Raw genomic sequence first — 22471 nt, forward strand, 5'->3', positions numbered from 1 at the left:
ATCCTCTACTAGGTAGGAAGGAATGGTGAGCTATTTACTAAGATAATAACACTAGAAATTTGAATTTTTTGTAAAAAAATCCGTTAGATTGAGTATGTACCACCAACCGGTAAGTTGAAAGTTCGAGTCAAGTGTTACCAAAGCACCACTATCAAAACTCCCAAGGTCGGGAGGGGAACAAAAAAATAGGGCAAAGATCACTTTTAGCATGCGACCGAAATTATTTACACACGGTAGCCGCAAAAGTGTATAAAATTTGTATATAATATTTATACAAAACTAATTTATACAAAAGTGTATTAAATTTATATATAATATCTATCTATCTATATATATAGATATATACAAAAGTGACAAGAGGGGTTGCTCTGATGGTAAGCAACCTCCACTTCCAACCAAGAGGTTGTGAGTTTGAGTCACCCCAAGAGCAAGGTGGGGAGTTCTTGGAGGGGAAGGATGCCGAGGGTCTATTGGAAACAGCCTCTCTCATTGTTGTTGTTGTTGTTCTATCTATCTCTCTCTCTATATATATATATACACGAAAACTAATATTTTTTCGGCTATTCTTTCGAGAACGGCTATGCATTGTTATTTTTAAAATAAATAAAAAAAATACAGCCTCAAAATTGTCTACAAACTTGATAAGTGGAAGTGGGGTTATATTTTTAAAAAAAAAAATTCAAATCCCACCTAACTTAAGGAAAAAAAAATACAATATTTATATAGCATATATTTTCTTGTATTCATCATTGTCATCAGAGAGGACTGAATCTGACAATTCCAATGACTTGCTAGCCATAGAGTTCTTTCTCATGCTCTTCTTGTTTGATGACTCAATCCTATGGCTTATAACCCAAAATAACATTACTCCAATTGTTGAAATCATTATAACTGCTCCAAGAATTGACACAATAATTGCCATCAACCTATAACGTGTGCCAACAACAACAAATGACAGTGCCAAATATGCCACTGAAACAAGCACACAAGCCACCCACATTAGCTTGTTTATAATTGACATCAACTTCTTCTTTGCTTTGCTTTCAATGACCACAACTGTTGTCTGAACAACCACAACTGCAAGCGAGATGAATAACGCGATGGAGTCGAAGATAAAGAAAATGAGAAATCCATGGTGGTTTGATATGTTTGCTTCTCCAATTATATGGCCAGGTGGAAGGTTATGTGGATCCATATAGTATTGCCCCGGCACTTGAAATATTCCTGCAAAGGCAACCGTAGCGATAAGTACAGCAACGACAGTTGTTGAGTTGATCGCGTTGTTTAGGCCTTCTCGATGCATTTTGTGGAGGCGTTTGGCGATGCCTTGTATGCGTTTTCTTGTCTGTCGCGTGTGTTTTAACTGATCGTGCACCTCGTGCTTAATGTCACTAACGGTTTGCTTCAACTCTCTTGCTGGATTTGTTGCGTGTGGTTTCAGAACTCGCGCACTTTCAACGCCATGTTCCTGTAGGATGGCTACAGTTTCAGCCTGTGACATTTTCTCAGCAGTGTCGAGAGCTGTCTCGTGGGACCTATTGATCAATTTTTTGTCTGTTTCATTCTGCCCAAGTAGCAATTTAACAATCTGCAATATCAGTCAAAACAAGTCAGCTCTCCATATGATCAACAATTTCACTTCATTTATACTGTCAACAATTTGGTTCATATATGAAGTAACTGGTACGAGTGGCCTAGCTATTTTTGGAAGAACATGAGCATTTGAATATTCTGTCAATCATATATTGATGTTTTACACTTAGTTACTAATAAGCACTAGCAGCATCATGCTCAAAGAAGAAGTAACCAAAAATAAAATTAGTCGAACATGTCTCTCAAGTGAGTGAGCAATGAACAAGATATATACTTCGGGTTAAAATGTTTTGACAACTAAAACTAGCCAACTCTAGTGCATAATCAACAAAACAAGGCCCTTTTGGCATTTGTTCCAGCGCAAGGAATACATCAATGACACGAAAAGAGTGTAAATAAATTAACCCAAATTGTATATAAGTGAAAGGTGCAAAAAGAACAGATCATCCTCTAAATTCTGGTTTCTATTCCACTATTTTCTTCTGATGTTATTTAGTATCGCCAAATTAACAGGATAACAAAAGGGTAACTGTTTGCAATAAACAATGTCTTAAAGCCTCTAACTAGAAACTGATTCCATCTCTTGTTCTGGTAAACATAGAACACTCATTAACTAAAATATCATCAATACAGCAGAGTTTTAGATGAAATATACCTCAGACCTCCCTTTCCGAGCTGCAATATGCAATGGCGTATTACCCTTATTGTCAACCATGTTAATTAATGAAGGATCAGTTTTGATCAGCTCCTCCACAACCTCAAGATTTTGTCCTTTGACAGCCATGTGAAGTACAGTCTGTCCTTTATTATCCATCCGTGTCGCAATACCTGGCTCCTTGCTCAAAAGAGCCTTCAAAACCTGCAAATGTCCATTCCTTGCAGAAGAATGCAGCGCTGTTTTCCCGTTACTTTTAGCTATAGTGGCCAAACTACTCTGTTCCTCCAAGAAATAATTCACCACCTCTATATGCCCTTGGTTCGCTGCAGTATGCAAAGCTGTTGTATTTGCAACATCAACTGTCATCGCTAGCTCTGGATGTGCTTCCATTAATACCTTCACCATATCTGCAACATTACCAAAAATGAACAAACAACAACATTTCTCAATCTAAAGAAAGTTGGGTTGGTTATATAAATCCTTATTGGCCACAGTTGCAGAGCCACATGTACTCAAGGCGTCGGAAAATTACACTGTATAGCTAGGTCATTCTTATTTTATTATATATATACACATAATATATTGACACCTCTTGGCTTCATCATAAGTTTAGTTCGTTATATTTTGATCGCCTTAGTGTAAATCATGGCTCCACCACTCATTGACCAAGTTGCTCCATTTAAGCTCATCTCTGTCTAATATTATACAAAATAGAAATAAGAAATACTAGAAAATTCTCTATATTATCTATTGGCATAAAAATCTCAAACAAACAAGTTCATTTGAAATCTCGTTGATTACACATCAGAAAAATGGAAAGGCTAAAATGATGCGGGTAGTTCATAACTTCATATACACAAACATCAAGAGCTTACCCAAATCTCCTTGTTTGGCAGCAATATGCAATGCATCAAACCCGTTCCTCGCTTTGATTCCAGCTGCGACAAGATCATAATACATGATCATCTCCCTAACCACCTCATAATAACCATATTCAGCTGCAACATACAAGGGGGTCTCTCCTGCTGAATTTTGCTTTATCAACAACTCTGCTAATTCTTCCTCGCCCGTGTTCTTTATAGTCTCTCTTATTGCAACAATATTTCCAGCTCTAGCTGCCGAATGCAAGGCAGAATCATCACGTTTTCCGGTTAATTGTTTCGTCATCTTTTTCCGGGGTGTGGTCGGCTGAGCTGTTGGGGCTTCCATCTTATTAAAAGTGCCCAAAACCCCACTTCTCTCTTCCCCCCTATGCTAATCTTGAACCAAAATCCTCTTTTTTCTTCCCTCAAACACTCAAATCAACAATCATAATTTCAATTCTAATGACGGTTCAAGAGCCAACATGAAAAACTTTATTCTATAATCACACTTCCCTCGATTCATCAAAGCGAAAAACTTGAATTTCACTCACATTCCTTTTCAAGTTCGAGCCAAAATCAATACCCTGGTAACAACAACAACAACAACATAAACAACAATAACAACAAAAAAACCCAGTATAATGGGGGTCTGGGGAGGTAGTGTGTACGCAGAGCGGACCCAGAATTTTGTGCAAGTGGGTTCAATCTTAGAAGTACATAACTTTAGTCGTAAAATAGTAGTTGTCAAGTGGGTTCAAATAAAATATTTATACAAAATTTATGCAGCTTTAATCGTAATTTATACATATACACAGTATTATTTTTTGACGACCATGTGCGTCTGCCACTGGACCTTACCCGTACCTGGAAGGTAGAGATGCTGCTTTCGATAGATCCTCAAAACAGCATAAACTACAAAATCTTTAAAATATTTCTTTTTCCACATGAAGAAAGGCATTCATTTTCAATTTTTGACCTTCAATTCATGATTTTCAATACACTATCTAGCCACCAGTAAACAAAATTGAAGCTTTGTTAGCTTATGGCTATTGTCTTCTCCTTCCTAAGTACATGCATAACACAATCAAAAGATTGCCAATTAAGATAAAGAAAAAAGGGAAAATATTTACCTGGATATGAATAAACTTCTGAAATTTCAAACTTTTTCCAGCTTCCTGATAAAAATTCAAGAACCCCACAATAACAAAGAGTTTTTTTTTGTGATGAAAACAACCAATGTATATTGCTTTTAATAAATGGAAGAAAAGCTTCTAAAAAGTATGGGGTGTCTATATAAGTTGGAACAAGGAAAATGTGTAAAATATACAATTGCTAGAAGAAAAGGGACATTAAAATGGCACATGCATTCAAAAAACAAAATTTGTGTATATATTATAAGTGAGAATCATCACCCTGAGTTCTTGAACAAAAAGAAAAAAGAACCAAAAGAATGGAACTTTTTCTGAAGTTGGTGGTCATGAAGAGGATGGTGATGATTTGAATTTTGAGAATCACATTTGAAATATTAATGTTTATTTTTATTTTTTATTATTATAATTTTCTTTCAATAATTTGAGATGAAACAGAAGAAAAAAACTGCTCCCTGCGGTTGGTGAATAATTTCACTAACCATATTACCAGAAGGTCTATAACCACACACATATATGTTCTTTATAAAAGTAAAGTGTGTATCACGCGCTCTCAGGAGCCAGAAGCAACTGTTTTACATTTGTGCATGTAATTTTTGTTAGACATATCATTCCAAAAATAGAAAGACAGAGAGATTATGTTTTTCCAAAAAATGAAACACTTATCCTTAAATGGTGTTTGGTTTGATTTTTTTTTTTGGGTCGAGAAAAGTTTCACTTAAAACTATTTTCACTCTTTTTGAAACAAATGCGACCAAAATTTTCAGCTTCTTAAAAAACTGAAAAAAATCCTCTTTAATATTTAGTTGAAATTTTTCTTTTGATTATTTTAAAAAGTTTGATTGAGATATTTCTTCAAATTTTTGAAGCTAATATAAAACGAATGAAAATCCTGAAAGTTTGTTCTTCAAGTTACTCGCTTTTTTTAAGAGGAGCTACTGGCTTTGAGCTTTAAAAATAAAAGAATCTTTCGATATAAGGCACAACCGCACAAGTCATTCGTTCATTTACATTTAAACTCTATTTTCACAATATATATTTTCACTCCTATAACACTACCGACTCTGAATATAAATTAGGTCAATAGTTCCTGCCTATCCAGTCAAATCAGAGTCATCATTTGTCTTGATTTACCCTTCTAAAATACTAGTCATAGTAAATAATATTCTCCTGATATAATATTAAAACAAGACTAAAACATGCTTATAGCTGATAGAACGTGCACGAACGGACAGTCAATGGTGTAAATAAGCTAAAGCATTTGTGTTATCCATAAATCAACCGGAAAACAAAAAGATAGCCCGGTGCACTAAGCTCCCGCCGTGCGCAGGTCCAGGAAAGGGCCGGACCACAAGGTCTATTGTACGCAGTCTTACCCTACATATCTACAAGAGGCTGTTTCCACGGCTCAAACTCGTGACCAGGAGGTAGGGCCGGACCACAAAGTCTATTGTACGCAGTCTTACCCTACATATCTGCAAGAGGCTGTTTCCACGGTTCAAACCCGTGACAAGGAGGTCACCTGACAACAACTTTACCAGTTACGCCACAAAGATTACATAATATACAGGCGCATTAATATAGTGAGCCACACCTTTCAAACTAAGCTTTTACGCTGATCTATGGATTATAGTTGGCCATCCAATAATAGTATTATACAGCATTATGTGCTTTATAATACTATATGATCATTATGAAAATGATTTCGTATTCTTTTAATTATACCTACTGGAGATGCAGCCAACCAAATCTCTGTGTGTGTGTGCCCGGGGGGGGGGGGGGGGATCAACAAGCTATACGCTGCAAGCCAATTATTGAATAAATCCAGAAGTGACAAAAATAAAACTGATACAGCTCAATACATAGTAAAGTAAAGAAGCAAACTTGTGGTTCAATATGACTAAGAGAGAGTTTGGATTGGCTTTTAAGCTGGTCAAATCAGCTGTTAAGCTCTTTCTAGCTTTTTTTGGCTAGAAACAAGCGAAAAGCAGTAAGCTGGGCAACCCCAACTTATTACTTTTTGGCTTAAAAATTATTTCTGCTGAAAAACTACTTTTTTTTAAGCCAATCCAAACGGGCTCTAAATCGCATATCGGCAAGCGAGCTCATTTACATGGAAAGTTCTCTTCTGGTCAATGGAATAGCATGGGATTGCGCACCAAGGACTAAAGTCAATAAATCAGGCATACAAGAGATAAAAAGGCTGCAAGATCCTCATTCGACCCTATGGAGATATTAGCTACCATTTGCGCCTTGTACCATTAATTTGTAGAGTGCAAAGCCTCCTCTGTGGCAGCCGGGCATTTTAGAAGCCGTGTTCTCCAAATCACTCTGACAAAAAAGGAAACATGTGAAATTAACAATTGCAAGTCATAGACAAACTGTTTAAAGCAATATGAACCTTTCTTTTATGGATGAAGAAGCAAAACTACCTCTCGAACTACTTTTAGCAACACATACTTAAACAACGGATCATTGCTAAATATAATATAGACCTATCATCAGCAGTCTTGAAATGGTGATGCCCGCAATGTCCAACAGATTAGAGAGTATCAAATGCAAGAAAGGAAAGAACCCAAAAATAAAATAAAGTAGTCCAGCACATGAAAAAAGAGCCTTAGAAATGCTCAAACTCAATTTCACATGACAAGTCTGAACGCTGCTAAATGGCCCCAGGTAGGACAGAAAGGAGATACCTCTAAGGTTGATTTTATGCAATTTCAAGCTGAAAAGGTTGGAGGATTATTTGGCTAGAAGGATCTTAAGGGTTTCGGTGATGCTTAGAATAAGATGCCATGCCAGGAACAAGGAACAAGCATCACTGATGTTGTGAAGCTGTAAGACAGAACCATAGGATAGATTTGCAATTATCACTTTTTATTACTCTCAGGCACAACAGCTAGTGCTATAGTTGCATCACGCAACTCATAATAAACAAAAGATTCTGAGAAAAATATAGACAGAACTCTAATTAATTAGAAAGAAGCATAATATGATTTATAGACTAGATTTTTTTCTGATTCCAAAGATTTAGTACACCAACTCAGAAATAAACTTCCTTGCACCCAGGGGCGGAGCTACAGTAGTGGATGCGGGTTCGGGCGAACCCAGTGACTTTTTCCGGAATCCTGTATTTGTATTGAAATATATACTAAATCTATATAAATATATACTGCCGAACCTAGTAACAAAAGAGGCCTTGGTTCAATGGTAAGGGTTGTGGGTTCACCGGGAAAGACCTTGATTTAGTATTGAAATATATACTAAATCTATATAAATATATACTGCCGCACCTAGTAACAAAAGAGGCCTTGGTTCAATGGTAAGGGTTGTGGGTTCACCGGGAAAGATGGGGGTTCAATTCCCTATGAAAGCAGTGTTTTATTTTAAAATTTTGAACCCACACATCAAATCCTAGCTCCGCCTCTGCTTGTTGTACCATTAGTGTTTTTATCGAGAAATTCAAAATAGAAAATCCCAATAACATTGGGATGAATCAGACATTTTCAGAATGTTCTATGAACGACTGGAGTTCTGTACAGTTGCCAAGATGACGCTAATGCTAAAATTCCAGAAGGAATCTCAAAGAAAACAGATAATCCAAAATTAATTATTAAATTCAGACTCCAAATTTAACCGACTAGCTTCAATTGGCTCCAATTTTAACCAACTCTTGTAGCACTTACATGCCTTGCTACGACAATTTTAGTTGCATTACATCGCTAGCATTGTGTGTTAGACCACAACCTCATGCTAGATGGTCCCTTTCCCTCCACATGGGACTCCCGCAAGGCTAAGCCATAGATTCCACAGAGCTCAGCAAAAGTGGATCCATATGGCAACTGAGCAAAAATTAATTTATAAGACAAGTCACTAGAACTACTTTAACAATTTGTAAAACTAACCATTGAAACAGCATAAAGCTGAGTTGACACGAAGCCATTTTGTGCGCTAGAATACAATTGTTGAATTTCATCCGACTGAAGATTGCATTTGATGAAGAAAAAAGCAGTTGGCCTAACATTCAATACTCTTCGGGATATACCAATAAAGATGGGGCTGGACTGATAATACATCAAAGATAAAGAATAAAGAACAAGAGTTAGGTGTCTTCTACAAATATGAATCCTAAAATGATGCAATCTTATCAGAAAGGAAACAACAATCTAAGGGTGCATGTAAAAACAGCCCCCCTCAAGAGTTGCAGACAGTCATATTCATAATTAGTCACCAGTCTCCAATGATCAGCTTCCAAATGCAACTTTATTTTGTACCTGACAATCAACGTGTCCTACATTATGTATACTACAATTGATTACAGTAGTACATTTAATAATCTTGGTGAATTATTTGATTACAGTTTTGAGCTAAATCTTAATGTTATAGCTGACAAATGAATTGAGAAATAAGAACGCATTACTCGAAATAAACGGTCATATTTTCCTATTAGGGCCACAAAAGGAAAGAGAAGAAAAAAAATGTAGGTACAGTTAAATGACCTTTGTATACAACAAATCGACAACACAACAAGCATGATAATTCTCAAGATTCGACGTGATTATGCTATTTGGTATAAAAAACCCAGAATGAAAATCAGGCTGAGCCCTGATACAATGTTGATTAGACATTATATTTATCCAGTCTGCGCTATTGCTTATCAAGGTCCTTCTTCTCCTTCCAGATTACAAAGTTGACCCATTTCACTTGTCTGCTACCCAAAATGTTTTGAGCGTACAGGAATTATATACTTATATAGAGCAGTGCGAAGTGGAAAGTTTAGATAGGAGCTGACAATCCCAATTTTGTGGTGTTAATTTATATAACAAATTGGATTTGGGAAGGCTATAGAAGAAAGAAAGAAGGCGCTTAGAGTAACACAAATCATCACTTACAAGGCTATTTGCAGGAGCTCCAGTTTCTTCAACAACTTCACAGACAATGCTGTCAAACATTTCTTGAGAAACTTTGCTGTTAATTGTGCGACCTTGATTCAGCTCTTGGAAGCCGTCATGAGAGATTATTCCAACTTCTTGGGGCTGTTAAAAGCATAAATACAATCATGCCATGCATTGCTTATTATCCGGACATATTTGGGCAGTGAAGTAACAAAGATTCCACAGCTTAATCTTGATGCAAAAGAAGAGTGCTTTGCATGAAAGCAGTCAGACATTCGAAATCCCTTAGGTGATCTTCTAATTAAATAAACCTAGAACAAAGCTTACAATTGCAGAAAGCAATGTCAGATAAGGTCACACAAATTGGTAGTTACATTATAAACAGGTGAATTTAATGAAATATAGAATAACAAGTTACCCAACTTATAAACACTGTTTAGCTAAAGGTCTAAATGGTGAACCAATTGACAAACGGAAATATGGCAGTTGCTTTTTGCTGCCATAGCTCACACGTTATTAAATATGAAAGGTTTTGAGTAGCTTGCTGGGTTACAACCATTTTTGCTCTCCCATTTTGAGTTGCGAAAGATTATATTTATCAGAATTTTGTTGCCATTATCTCAAAGGTGTCCTTACAACATGAGATGAGATACCTCTGGATGGCCTCCAGGAAAAACAAAATATCCTGGGAATTCTCCAACTTTATTAATTCTCTGAAGCACAAGTATTTTCTTATCAGAAGTCTCTACAACTGCACCATTACCCAGAGGACTTGATGTGTGTTGCCACTGTATGCAATCATCTGCAGAAAACCAAGTCACATTTTTTAGCACAAACGAATTGTAGTCTCGCAAGCTGGAACATCAGTCAGAAATATTTTCATCCCTTTTCATATACTTGAAGTGCCTGCTCTGTGCAATGTTATATGCAGTTCTGCATCACATAAGAACCTTGTAACATATCTCTCTTAGAATTCATAAGATATCAAATTAGCTGCAGACCTTATGTTGGAAAGCGAAAGAGTATAGAAAAGGAAACTAAAAGAAATACTAAGAAATAGATTGCAGTTTAGGGTAGCAGATACATTAGAGATGTGCAGGGAACAGTCGTTTCCTTAGGAAGAAGCAACTCAACAAACAATTGTATTTCATGGAAGTTTACCTTCAGATGGAACAAGATATCTTTCCCAAATAGGACTTAAATTTGTCCCCACAAAGCCCTGAGCAGAAAAGTCCAAGTGTAAGAATATTTTATTTGTATTTTCTATTTTGTTCCCTATTTTTGCTCTTCCTTTCGGGTAAATGCATGGCAAAATTAAAGTGTTGACGGCACATTGCAGGTATACACAAATTCTCCTATTTCACCCAAGATTTTAGCGACACAAATAAAGAACAATTCATTAATAATTTACCATTTCGACATGCTGATATAAGTTTGGGACAGTAACATTAGCCTGTCCAAATTGCACTGGACGGATATATGTTTTCCATTACATGCACATTAAATGGAAAAACATGTAGAATAAAGGAAGGCAGGAAGAAAGAAGACGCAAGATAGAGAAGAACCTATAATCTGTCAGATCAAGCTGAAGGGAAACATGAGGCTGTTGCTTGGGATCATTTCCTACATCGAAAGTGTATCTTCCATACTGTAAAAGTATCAGTATATTTAAATTTTTTTTTTTTTTGAGAAGGAAATAACACAAAAATGCATATATCATATTTGGGTGTATCTGATAAACTATAAATGACTAACTAAACTCTCTTAAAAGTAATGGAGCTGCAACTGTGACCAGCAAAGTGACAACACTACATTGTCAAAATTCTAGACTGAACAGATATAGCCAAACTATCTATGTTTCAATATAAAAATTGAATGATAAATGCAATGGAAGAAGAGTGCAGCATACCCTAAACTTCGTCCCATCGTAAAGTGATGAATTTTGTCGATCTCTTGCATCCCATACCTAACAACATGACAACACGTTACGCCAATGAAAAGATTCAGCACAAATACCGGTTTTTCCCCAAGTGAGTAATTATAGCTTTTTGATCCATCAGCCTAAACATACAGACAATTACCTAAAAAAATTAGAGTTTGGTATTTGGTCTTTTTAATCAAGTGTGATTCTCACAATCCACAAAAGAAACAGCGTTATTTGCATAATATTAATTCTGCTTCATTTTACATGAAACCATTACTATTTAGAAATCAAACATTTTTTCTTAGACTATGATTTTTTCAAATGTTCTCTAAGCATTTCTAATTACAAAATTGTCATTTAAAGGAAGAGAATTAGAAACAAAACCTCGGAAATGGACTGCTCCAAAGAAGAATCGGGATGGGGAATCCTGTCGGATGCTTCATTGAAAACAACTGAAACCTTTTACCCAAGTACATTCAGAATACAAAAATGAGCATAATAAATATGTAGAAAACGAAGAGAGAAAACAGACAAGTAAATAACCTGTGAAGGAGATAGACCAGAAGGACATGAAGCAGCAGCTTGAATTCGTGACCACAGTCGCAGCTGCTTTTCTCCTCCATTTCTTCTACACAGAGAGAGAGAGAGAGAGAGAGAGAGTGGAGATCGATCAAATTACAGTGAAATTTCCTCTTATTAATAAGGGACAGTAGAGGAGCTTGGGGTCGTCACCCGTCAGGGGCATTTTGGGAAAACTGCAATCAGGGGCATTTTGGGACAGTGCGTTACTCGTCAGGGGTATTTTGGGAAAACTGCAACCTTTTTCAATATTTTTTTAACACACGTGAAATCCGTAGTTTCCCTTGTTTGTTCTGACGCGTATATCCCAAAAAGAACGCATCTACTGCTCTTTATCCAGGTTTTCCGATCTTGTTTCTTTCTTTGTTCAAATTGGGTAACGGTTGGTTGCGACGGTTTGTGAGATTACATATAGTTTCATCTATGTGAGTATATCATGTCTATTGTAAAATATTTATGGAATTTAGTTAATAAAATTATAAAAGGGAAAAGCTCTACTCCCCCTCTTCTAATTTGACTAGATTGGCAACAATGTGAATTATGTCAAAGTTCATTTATCTTCCACTCATTAATTTATGATTTATTATAATTAGTTGTGTATTTCAAATTCAACTAACAGAGCTCAAAGTTTTTTCTTTTTAGTCTTGGAGTACAAAAGTAATCATGAAGCAAATATGTATTTCTATATTGTCAACTTATTAGGATATTAAGGTAAAATTAAGAAAAAAATAAGATGCACATGAAAATAAACACAAAGCTCTTTGAAGGACATCCAATTTTAATTTTGTTAATAAATTTTTCTAAAAAGTAGTAAAAAAACACTTGAATGTAAAGTATTCCTTTGGTATTTTAAAAAGTTATTTTTCTCCATTAGCTTTATCTTGCTTACTTGAGGCTAGTTACAAGTAGTTAACTCTCAATACCCTTGTGTGCTCCATTTATCTCATTTACGTTTGAGTTATTTAGAAAGTAAGCTTAGTTAATATATACAAGTTAGTAATTGTATGTCAAGTAAACATTGATTTCTATTTTCATTTATTTTCTCCCTTCTTTATTCTTCACGAACCTTTAGAAACTTTTTGAGAAAATTTTGAATAAATAAAAAGAACTTCAAATAAAATTTAACTTCGTAATGGAAAACTAAACAAAGAATATGACCAGGAAAATAAAATATGTCTTTTGAAAATTCTTCTTCTTCAACTTGATTAAACCAAATTAACTACTTTGTTTGTCCTTTGTTCTGATTGTACTTCTTGTTAGGTTTCGTGAATGGGCGTAAATGGAAAATGGAAGAGCCACCTTTTGAATTGCACCTCTTCATTTCACCCTTTCATTATTTATAAATTTTAGAGGTTTAGCCTCATTTTCATATATGAAAAAATTCTTAAATTCTCCCATTTTCTTTGCATTATTTTTCCAAAACAAAATATAAGTGTCATGTGTGATTTGCTTCGCCTTATTGCATTCACTGAAACACTGGGGTTTGAGGTACCGTTACACCAGTGTGGATAATCCGTTCTATCCTGGGAGGAAATAATCCTAAACCTCGGGTATTAGGAGGGGATTAAGTTCCTTAAGGATACACTGTGAATTCAGTGGGCTCGAATTTAATTTTGTTCTTCCTATGCATTTATGTTTCTCTTTTACTTTATAAAATTTTCTGGTTTCGAACACAGTTTACCAACAAACTTAAAGAACTTAATATAATCTGATGAAGTAATATGTGTGTTCCTACGAGAATTGAAGGCGTTACTGGTATTGTGGCCATGGCAAGAGATGGAACACGAAAGTAACGGATTATTGAATTTACTTCGATCTACTGGGTGTTATATGGCAATATCTCTATAGGTGAGGCAATGCAATCTTATGGACTGCTACATGGACGTTTGGCGCTCGTTATGCCTCGGCCTCAGTTCAAGTTTGCTTACTGATATAACAAGAAAATATTAGAATTGAAATGATATGTTACACACTGATTGGTTCCTGTATGCCTCATGTCGAGCAATTGACAAAGCAATTTGTCATAATTGTAAATGTAGGATCCAGAATTTCTTACATCCCTTTTCTGTTCAGAATTTTTGGTGTTTTCAATGTCTTAAAACACATTGGAGCAGAAGGGACTGCCATTGAATCTCAGTAGGCGACATTGTGGATCAACACTAGAGATGAACACGACTATTCAAGTATAGCCACAATAAAAAGAAGAGGTTAGTGAAGATAAAATCACGGGAAAAGAAGAAAAACTGAAAACTACATATTGCTTCCAGAGGACTTGACATTTTCAAGGGACAGTGTGATACTTTTAAGTTTTAAGAAAGGCTTGGTTCCCTCGTGCAATTAGAGGATTTCTTTAGCATACGGTTAGAAAGATATTATCATCGAGCACTCATGTCAATTTGGAGTGTTCAACCGTGGTGAAATTAAAAGTAGACAAAATCTCAAAGTTATTGGAATTTTTCTGAAGCGCATGTAGGTGGTAGAAGTAAAGTAGAGGAATTCCTGATTGCAGACCACGATTAATTTATAAATTGATAAAAATTGGGTTCTACTTTCTTTACTCTACTCTTTTTCAATTAATCTTCTATCCAATGTGATTTACGAAATTTAATTTTATAAATGTTAGGGTAGATATTTATTATGTGATGATCTCAAAATATATCTTATTTTTATGTTGGGATTAAGAATAATATATTGTTGAAAGAAAATTATTATTCTGTTTATCAAATAAAATTGAATTGTTGGTATATAGTTGGTTAGTATGCATGAAATTATATTTCAAGGTTGTAAGACATGAATTAGGCTTACAGTAATACTTGAAGTATCTTGAGATCATGAATATAATATATGTAAAGATTAACATATATGTGTTTGATTAGAGAAATAGATCAACCCGTTTAAAGTGTTTTAATAGTTTAGTTGAAAAACCATGGGAATTAAAGTTCTCGTGATTTTCTACAATAAAATCTTCGTGATTTTCTACTCCTGCTTCGAGATCAAAATCTGCGTGACTTTTTACTCGTTCGTTGAGATTAAAGTCTTCGTGACTTTCTACTCATTTGTCGGAAATTAAAGTCTAAGTGACTTTATACTCGTTTTGGAGATTAAAATCTTAGTAATTTTCTACTCAAATTTATTATTCGGTTTGAAGATTAAAAATTTTACCGTTTATTAAATTTGATTGTTTCATATATTATTCGGTTTGAAAATTAAAAACTTCACCGTTTATTAGATCTAGTTGTATAAGATGTTACTCGGTTTGAAGATTAAAAATTTTATTGTTTATTAATTATGAATATGTCAGATTGGTTTGAAGATTAAAAACTTCCTCATTTATTAATTTTAGCTCTGTCGTGACATAAATAACAGTTCTTGTGGTTGGCTCAACAACGTAACAGGGGCGTCGAATATGAATCTCCTTTTGAAAAAAATATATTTAGAATATGAAATTATTTACCAAAAGACCGCCCCTTAGTCACTGCAATCTAATGGAATTGCGGAAAGAAAGAATAGAACGTCAAATGAGACGATGAATGCCTAGTTGATAAGTTCTGGTTTACCCAAAACCTCTGGGGGGGGGGAGGAGGGGAGGGGAGAGGGGAGGAGCTATGCTTATAGCTAACTGAATACTCATTCGTGTTCCCCATAGCAAGACATAATCCATTCCATATGAAAAATGAAAAGGAAGAAAACCAAACTTGAAATATTGACAAATATAAGGTAAGATTAGTTGTCAAATGATTTAGACAATGAGAATGTCTTGATTATTTTGATACATACTCGCCGGTAATAAGGATTACATCTACTCGGGTGTTAATAGTATTAGCCACCGTGTATGGCCTTGAAATCCATCAGATGGACGTAAAGACAATCTTCTTAAATGGAGTTTTGGAGGAAGAAATTTATATGGAACAACCTGAAGGGTTCGTGGTTCCTGAAAAATAAAAGAAGGTGTGTCGACTTGTTAAGTCACTTTACAGACTAAAACAAGCATCCAAACAATGACATGCGAGATTTGACCAAATAATATTGTCAAATGGTTTTGAAATTAATGAGTGTAAGCAAATGTATTTACGTTAAGAATACTTCAAATCATATAGTCATTATTTAATTATATATGGATGATATGTTGATAAAATATTTGAAATGTGGGGGATTTAGCTTATGCATGACAAAAGCCAATGTTAGATACAATGTCTAAATCATATAATTTTTGAACCCCACCAATCCTTAGTGGATATTGATATGATAGTCGGTGAATTCATTATTTGTTCAGTCTTAGTGATAACTAGTGATGAAACTACAAATTCGAAAGTTGTTTACGTGCCTTTCCAGAAATGATTTGTTCTTTCTTGAACATTTATAGTGTTAGCTCTTTTATGAAAGTGTGTCACCTGAAAGGCTGTGACTTTTTATGAAAAGTGTGTTTGTATGTTTTGTATAAACATGACCGTTCATGAACGAATGTATTAATACGTTGGTTCATAATGAGGCGAACCAACTGATAAAAATGACCAAAATCTATTGCAAGTTGGATTTGTTTCATGAATGGAGGTGGTATAATTTGCATATCATATAGACGTATGAATAAATAACATACAAATGCTTGAAAATAGCGGGGTGATTGTAAAATATGTTATATACTAAAAGGTTGTGGCCACAACTAATGCCAATCATTCATGCTGTTGTTATAATACATTATTGCTACATTAAGTGTAGTCAATAATCTGATATGCTATAGAATGTCGAGACGTATTAGTCTACGACATAAGGAAGTTCGCATTGAACTATCAGGACAATAAAATGAGTTTTTGGATATTTAAAATATATCCATAACTATGCATTGCACTATAATAACTATCCTGCGGGTATTGAGGGGTATAGTGATGCAAATTGAATCATCGGATAAACCTAAACTAAATCCACAAGTGGATATATTTTTACAATTAGTGGAGGAGCAGTGTCTTGGAAATCGTCCAAACAAACGTGCATTGCCGCTCTACAATGAAGGCTGAGTTTATAGTCTTAGACAAGGCCGGTGAAGAAGTTGGATGGCTCCAAAATTTCTTGAAGAAATTCCATCTTAGCCCAAAATATTTGCACCTATATGCATACATTGCAATGGTCAAGCGGCAATAGGAAGGGCTGAGAACATTATGTATAACAAAAAATCTTGTTATATACGACGAAAATATAAAACTGTTAGGCAACTACTCTCTAGGGGAATTATCATAATTGACTATATAAAGTCAAGCGATAATGTGTCGGATCCACTTAAAAAAGACCTAACTAGAGTGGTAGTTGAAAGGTTATCGCGGGGAATGGGACTTTGGCCGAGGACAAGTCACTGTAGCGGTAACTCTACCTAGAAAACTGGAGATCCCAAGATCTAGGTTCAAGGAGATCAAACAAAGTCATTTGTAACGATTTAACATTGTCAAATAAATTTTTGGTCCATTCTCGTGATGAGACAATGTTCAGTACCAAGGATAAAACGTTAAGGGTTTTTAATGGTTTCTAAATTTGATACGGGGTATATCAAATCGTGTATCTACGGGATAACACGTTTAGGAATCACCTATGTAAGTGTGAAGTGTTAGCCGCTTCAAGGAGAATTCTGTAAGGCCAATTCTCTATGCACTTATGAAACCAGGCGATGTTCATAGCTGAAATGAATATTCGACGGTTAAGGGTTGATTGTGTGACTTATGATTGTCTAGGTATACATTAAAGCTCGACAGTTCAAAGATATTAAATCTACCAATTGACCGAGTATATCCGACATATGTTCACTACGGAAAGTTCAAAGGGAAACCTACTTATCCATATGCGATTAATCATTACTTGCGAATCACACAAGTTTTTTTGCATATTTTTTTTAAACATATTGCCATTCCCCATTCATGTGGGGGATTGTTAGGTTTCGTGAATGGGTGTGAATGGGAAATGGAAGAGGCGCCCTTTGAATTGCACCTTTTCATCTCACCCTTTCATTGTTTATAAATTTTAGAGGCTTAGCTTCATTTTCATATATGAAAAAATTCTGAAATTCTCCCATTTTCTTTGCATTATTTTTTCAAAATTAAATATAAGTGTCATGTGTGATTTGCTCCGCCTTATTGCGTTCGCTGAAACACTGGAGTTTGAGGTACCGCTACACCAGTGTGGATAATCCGTTCTATCTATCCTGGGAGGAAATAATCTTAAACCTCGGGTACTAGGAGGGGATTAAGTTCTTTAATGATACACCGTGAATTCAGTGGGCTCATATTTAATTTTGTTCTTCCTATGCATTTCTATTTCTCTTTTACTTTATAATATTTTCTGGTTTCGAACAAAGTTTACCAACACTTCTGATTTGGTTGCTTCCGTGGTTCCTTCTACTGTCTGCTCTTACCTGTGAGTTAAGTTTAAATCTTTTGCTCCTCTTGCTTGGTCATGTGTTGGCAAATGTCATGCTTGCATTCATCTATAGTCGAGGATCTTTTTTCAAATTCATAAATTTGTTCCATATTTTTCTGGTATGTGCTTAATTTTGTTCAGCTATGGTAAGCTTTTCTATATTCAGCCTTTTTTCTAAACGCATCTTGTTATTGCCAACGAAATTTTGGTGGACATCTGGTAGCTTTTTTGTTCTTTCGGACATTATCTTACTGGATTTCACATACATGTTAGAACTTATATCGGGTTTGCCCTCTGATGAACCTAAGGTGTTTGAGAATATGCCTAATTAACCAACCGATTGTTCTTATTTTTTCTCATTTATTCGCGTTTTCTTAGAGTTTTGTTTTTAATTTCTCTTTTCAATTATACATTTGACAGTAAATATGATATCATAAATCTGTAGATCAGCACTGCAATTTGGAGTACGTTTCTGCTAATATCAAAAGCTCTGCAAGATTATCTCCAAAACACACGGTAATTGAGATTACTTTTGGTGGTTTTAGCTATAACTTTATTAACGCATAAACATTATGCAGTCAGAATTTCTTTGCCGAAAAGTTATTTTTTAATTGTAATCTTTTACATATTCTTCCTTGTATTTTTGGCAACATGAGATTTAAATAAAAGACCTTAAGTACTACCGCATCATGCACGTTCAAGGTATTTGATTATATGCTTGAAACCACTAATAATATTTTATTGTATTTCTTTTTCAACAGATTTTTTGCAACATTCAAATCTATCATTCAACAACTTAAAAGGTACATAATTTGGTTCTATTTAACTTTACAATTTGCTCCTTTACATATGATTCTGTTGTCCTATTTATATATTAAACATATTCTGTCCATGAATAGCTGGTCTTAAGAGTTGATGAAGTCCTTTTCTGCATATGATTGCTTTTTTCGTTTTCCTAAAAAAAGTATTAAGTATGGGTTATAGCAATGATATGAGTTATGTCACATGTTTATGGGATCTGACCAATTTCTTCCGTATAACCTTGGATTGAGCCATGATGGAAAAGTACTTTTTATGATAGCCATATTAATAGCTATGAAGCTGAGACATTGATACCCACACAAATATGACAGATGTGGATGTTGCTCCTAAATGCTGAAAAATAAGGACTTTGACTTTCAGTTGAAACATATATTTCAACTTGGAGTCTTTAAATTTTCAAAGCAGGATGACTGAGATAAACAATGGGGATGCGATCTGACTTATGAAAAAAATTCAACACTAGGTATCTAAAAGATAAATTATAGTATACATTTTATTACTGGATGAGAAATAAACAAGTAGATTCTGTTAGTATGTTCAATAAGTATTTAATAAAGTAATTCTGTTCAATTAGCAATGGAAAGAAAAAGTGAGAGAGGAATTGATATAAATAAAATCAAAGTAATGGAGGTGCGACATAGAAAACAGTTCTTAGTGAAAAATTAGTTGAGTTCAGCCACCTTATTTTTTCGTTCTTCTTCTTCATTCCCTTTTCCCTTTCTTCTTCAGCCTGTTTCTATTTGATTATGGAGATCGGCCATTGTTGTTGGCCTACAATATTGACAAGGCATATTCAAATTTAGTTAATATTATTTGAAGTTCAGCACTGCTGGTAAGAAACAAGAAAAACTGTTAGGACTAAAGAAAAATAAATGTAGATTTTTGGTAAAGCGCTTATATGGTTAGTTAGTGTATTATTTTTCCTTCATAGGGATATGTAACAAGGGTCATGGAAGACATGAGTATATAGTGAAGGTTTGATTTTGGATGGAAGTAGGGTTAGATTGGGGAAGATGGGCAGAAAATATGAGGATACCATCATGTTGAGATGATCATACATTTTATTTAAAGGTAATAATGCAGTCATCCCACCTAATTTGTGGTATTTTATACAACGGTTACGTATACTCATCCTTTTGTTCTTTTCGCTAATTATGTATACTTCTGAGCTTGTACTGCTACTATGAACAACATAACTCTGGCATGCAAATTAGTTAGTGTTTAACCAAAAATAGAATTCTCGGTCAAAGTCAATATTTAGAAGAAAACGGGTTACTGATAACCAAAATTTACTTCACTTTCTCAATAATCTTAGGAAAAATAGAAAAAAAGTGATGGAGATGATTAGCCAAGAAAAATAAGGAATGGACTAGCAATCAATCCCCAAAATTAAGGCTGAAAACTTTCAAGCATAAAGCAAAGAATTATAGTATGTATTTCAGTAATAATCATCACATGTCCTTACAAATGAAATTCTTATCCTTATATAAGAGCATGCAATCATAACGGTTCTCATACTTAATTTGGACTAATTAAGGACATTAATTGTATTGATTGCCTATTACTATAGATAACCGTAACTGGTATATTTATGACTAAAAATTCCTTATAACTGCTCCTGATTCCCCTTCCAGCTTTATCTACCATCACCCCAATGCCTTTACCTGACGTTACTTCGGTTTTTACTCCCGTGGCTGCTTCTCATACAGAGGCCGAGCCTTCTAGCAGTAGGAGAGATGAAAAAAGTTATAATTGAGGTCCCTGAAGGTGGGAACTTATTGAGAAAATCTGGTCAAGCCGACGTGTGGCTGAAGCCACTGATAGGCCCCGTGGAGAAGAAGAAGTTAGAAAGTCATAGCTCACTGACTTTAATGAATGACATTGTTCATTCTTCTTTGAAGGTACGAGCTTAATTATATTTCTTTTCTTCTTTCTTCCTCATTCATAACTCTTCCTCCTTTACCTTTTTTGTAGATTAATTTGATTGGTACAGAAATTATAAAAATAGTTTCTCAGGCAGACCAGCACGTTGCGCACCGAGGCTGACAACTGGAAGGAACAATTCGAAAGTCTTCAACTTTGGAGCGTCAAATGAGGATGGTTTCTGCCGAGTTAGCGGTTGAAAAAGCCTCTTCCAGTCAGGTTGGAAAGGACAAGGATATACTGGAATCCCTTTTTGCTGAACAACTTTCCAAGGCAACTGAAGAGATAAGGAGTTAAAAAAAACTCTTCAATCAAAAAGAGGTTTACGCGAGAGAGTTGGTTCAGACACTTACCCAAGCTCAGGAAGATCTCCACACCTCTACAGATAAAATTCAGTTCTTGGAAAGTTCTTTCGTTCCTTTGAAGTTAGCTTTTGATGCCTCGGAAGCAGAGAAAGAAGAGTTGAGAGCTGAGATTGACCAGTGGGAGAAGGATTATGAGGCTCTCAAGGATAAGTTATCGTTGGATGTGAGTTGGGCCTTTTTGAACACTCGCCTCGAGACTCTAATTGAAGCCAACCAATAGGGTTTTGACCATAATGCTGATATTTCTAGGGCTAAAGAAGAAATTGATAAACTCAGCAACGTCAAAGCTTTTCCTCACCTGAAAACGAAGGTTCCAAGGGTGATGGAGATGGACTTGTTCCTGGCAGGGCTGATGTTCAAGCCTTTTTTTTCTTAAGTTAACCCATTTTTCTCCCGCTGATGATACTCCTTATTTTTCTCCTTTCCCCTGTTTTTTCTTAGCTTTTATTTGGAACATCCTGATGTTGTTTTTCCCTTAGCTTACCAACTCTTTTGGAAGGTTTGTTTTTGGTTACCCCTGTCTCCTTTTTGGAATTTAATGACAAATTAGCACCCTTATTTTTACAAGGTTTAATATACAAATGTTTTGGCTGCTTTTGCCACATATTATGCTCTTTGGTTTTTTGACATTTGAGCCTTTTCCTTGCATTTAAAAATGCCTTAGCAATCCGTGACTTTGATTAACCCGAGTTTTTATAAAAGAGGGCCCTTTTATGTTAACGACACTGATGAAGATGGCATCTCATCTTCATATTAGTGCAAATATATGAAACATGAAGTAGACATGAAAAGAAATAATTTGAGAAAGTTTTATGTTTTGAACTTTCAAATAAATTTCGTACATCATTTTCATGATTGCTCGTACAACACTTTCATAACTGCTTTTCTTGTAGTAGATTTTAAAATACAAAATCGGGTCTATTATCCCGTGACTAAATTTTGACCTTAACCTGAAACTCGTAGGAATATGTAATATCTAAAACTCGTAGGAATATGTAATATCTTGCATCCTTTTCTCTAGTTCATACTCCTTTGAAAAATTCAAGAGGTAGGTTTCATCAAGGTTTTTGATTCAGGCTGAACTGAAGTATGCCTTTTTGGTTCTTTTGCTTCCTTATATATGCATAGTCCCCCTAGTGTTGGAGCTTTGAAGCATGAAATCTCGAACACTGGATTACTTCTTCCTTTTGGTCCATTTCTAAAAAGGAAAATACGAACGTGACTCAGAGATATGTATTTAGATGATGACTACATAACCTTTTTTCCATCAGAAAGGTTGTAACCTAGACCGAAAATAATTCA

General features: G+C 35.1%; 1 protein-coding gene, 1 long non-coding RNA gene and 1 pseudogene across 3 annotated transcripts; 1 reads left to right on the top strand and 2 right to left on the bottom strand.

Annotated features, from left to right (window-relative positions):
• Positions 1 to 717: 717 nt before the first annotated feature.
• LOC104094098 (ankyrin repeat-containing protein At5g02620-like) lies at positions 718 to 4760 on the bottom strand. The gene is made up of 5 exons (XM_009599961.4): positions 4527 to 4760; positions 4245 to 4289; positions 3127 to 3698; positions 2249 to 2658; positions 718 to 1588 (listed from the first exon to the last, which is right to left on the bottom strand). The coding sequence occupies exons 3-5, from the start codon at positions 3458 to 3460 to the stop codon at positions 719 to 721; spliced, it is 1614 nt and encodes a 537-aa protein (XP_009598256.1). The 5' UTR covers positions 3461 to 3698; positions 4245 to 4289; positions 4527 to 4760; the 3' UTR covers position 718.
• A 1298-nt stretch (positions 4761 to 6058) lies between these two features.
• LOC138891365 (nudix hydrolase 9-like) lies at positions 6059 to 11719 on the bottom strand (annotated as a pseudogene).
• A 6161-nt stretch (positions 11720 to 17880) lies between these two features.
• LOC104094095 (uncharacterized) lies at positions 17881 to 21773 on the top strand. 2 transcript variants are annotated; one of them, XR_011412340.1, is made up of 5 exons: positions 17881 to 18056; positions 18505 to 18575; positions 18821 to 18862; positions 20516 to 20782; positions 20856 to 21773. It is a non-coding gene; the product is annotated as an uncharacterized lncRNA (long non-coding RNA). The 2 variants fall into 2 exon arrangements; XR_685796.4 differs by having other exon boundaries at positions 20591 to 20782.
• The last annotated feature ends 698 nt before the right edge of the window (positions 21774 to 22471 follow it).

The sequence above is a fragment of the Nicotiana tomentosiformis genome, chromosome 11 (assembly GCF_000390325.3).
Source record: "Nicotiana tomentosiformis chromosome 11, ASM39032v3, whole genome shotgun sequence".
NCBI lineage: Eukaryota > Viridiplantae > Streptophyta > Magnoliopsida > Solanales > Solanaceae > Nicotiana > Nicotiana tomentosiformis.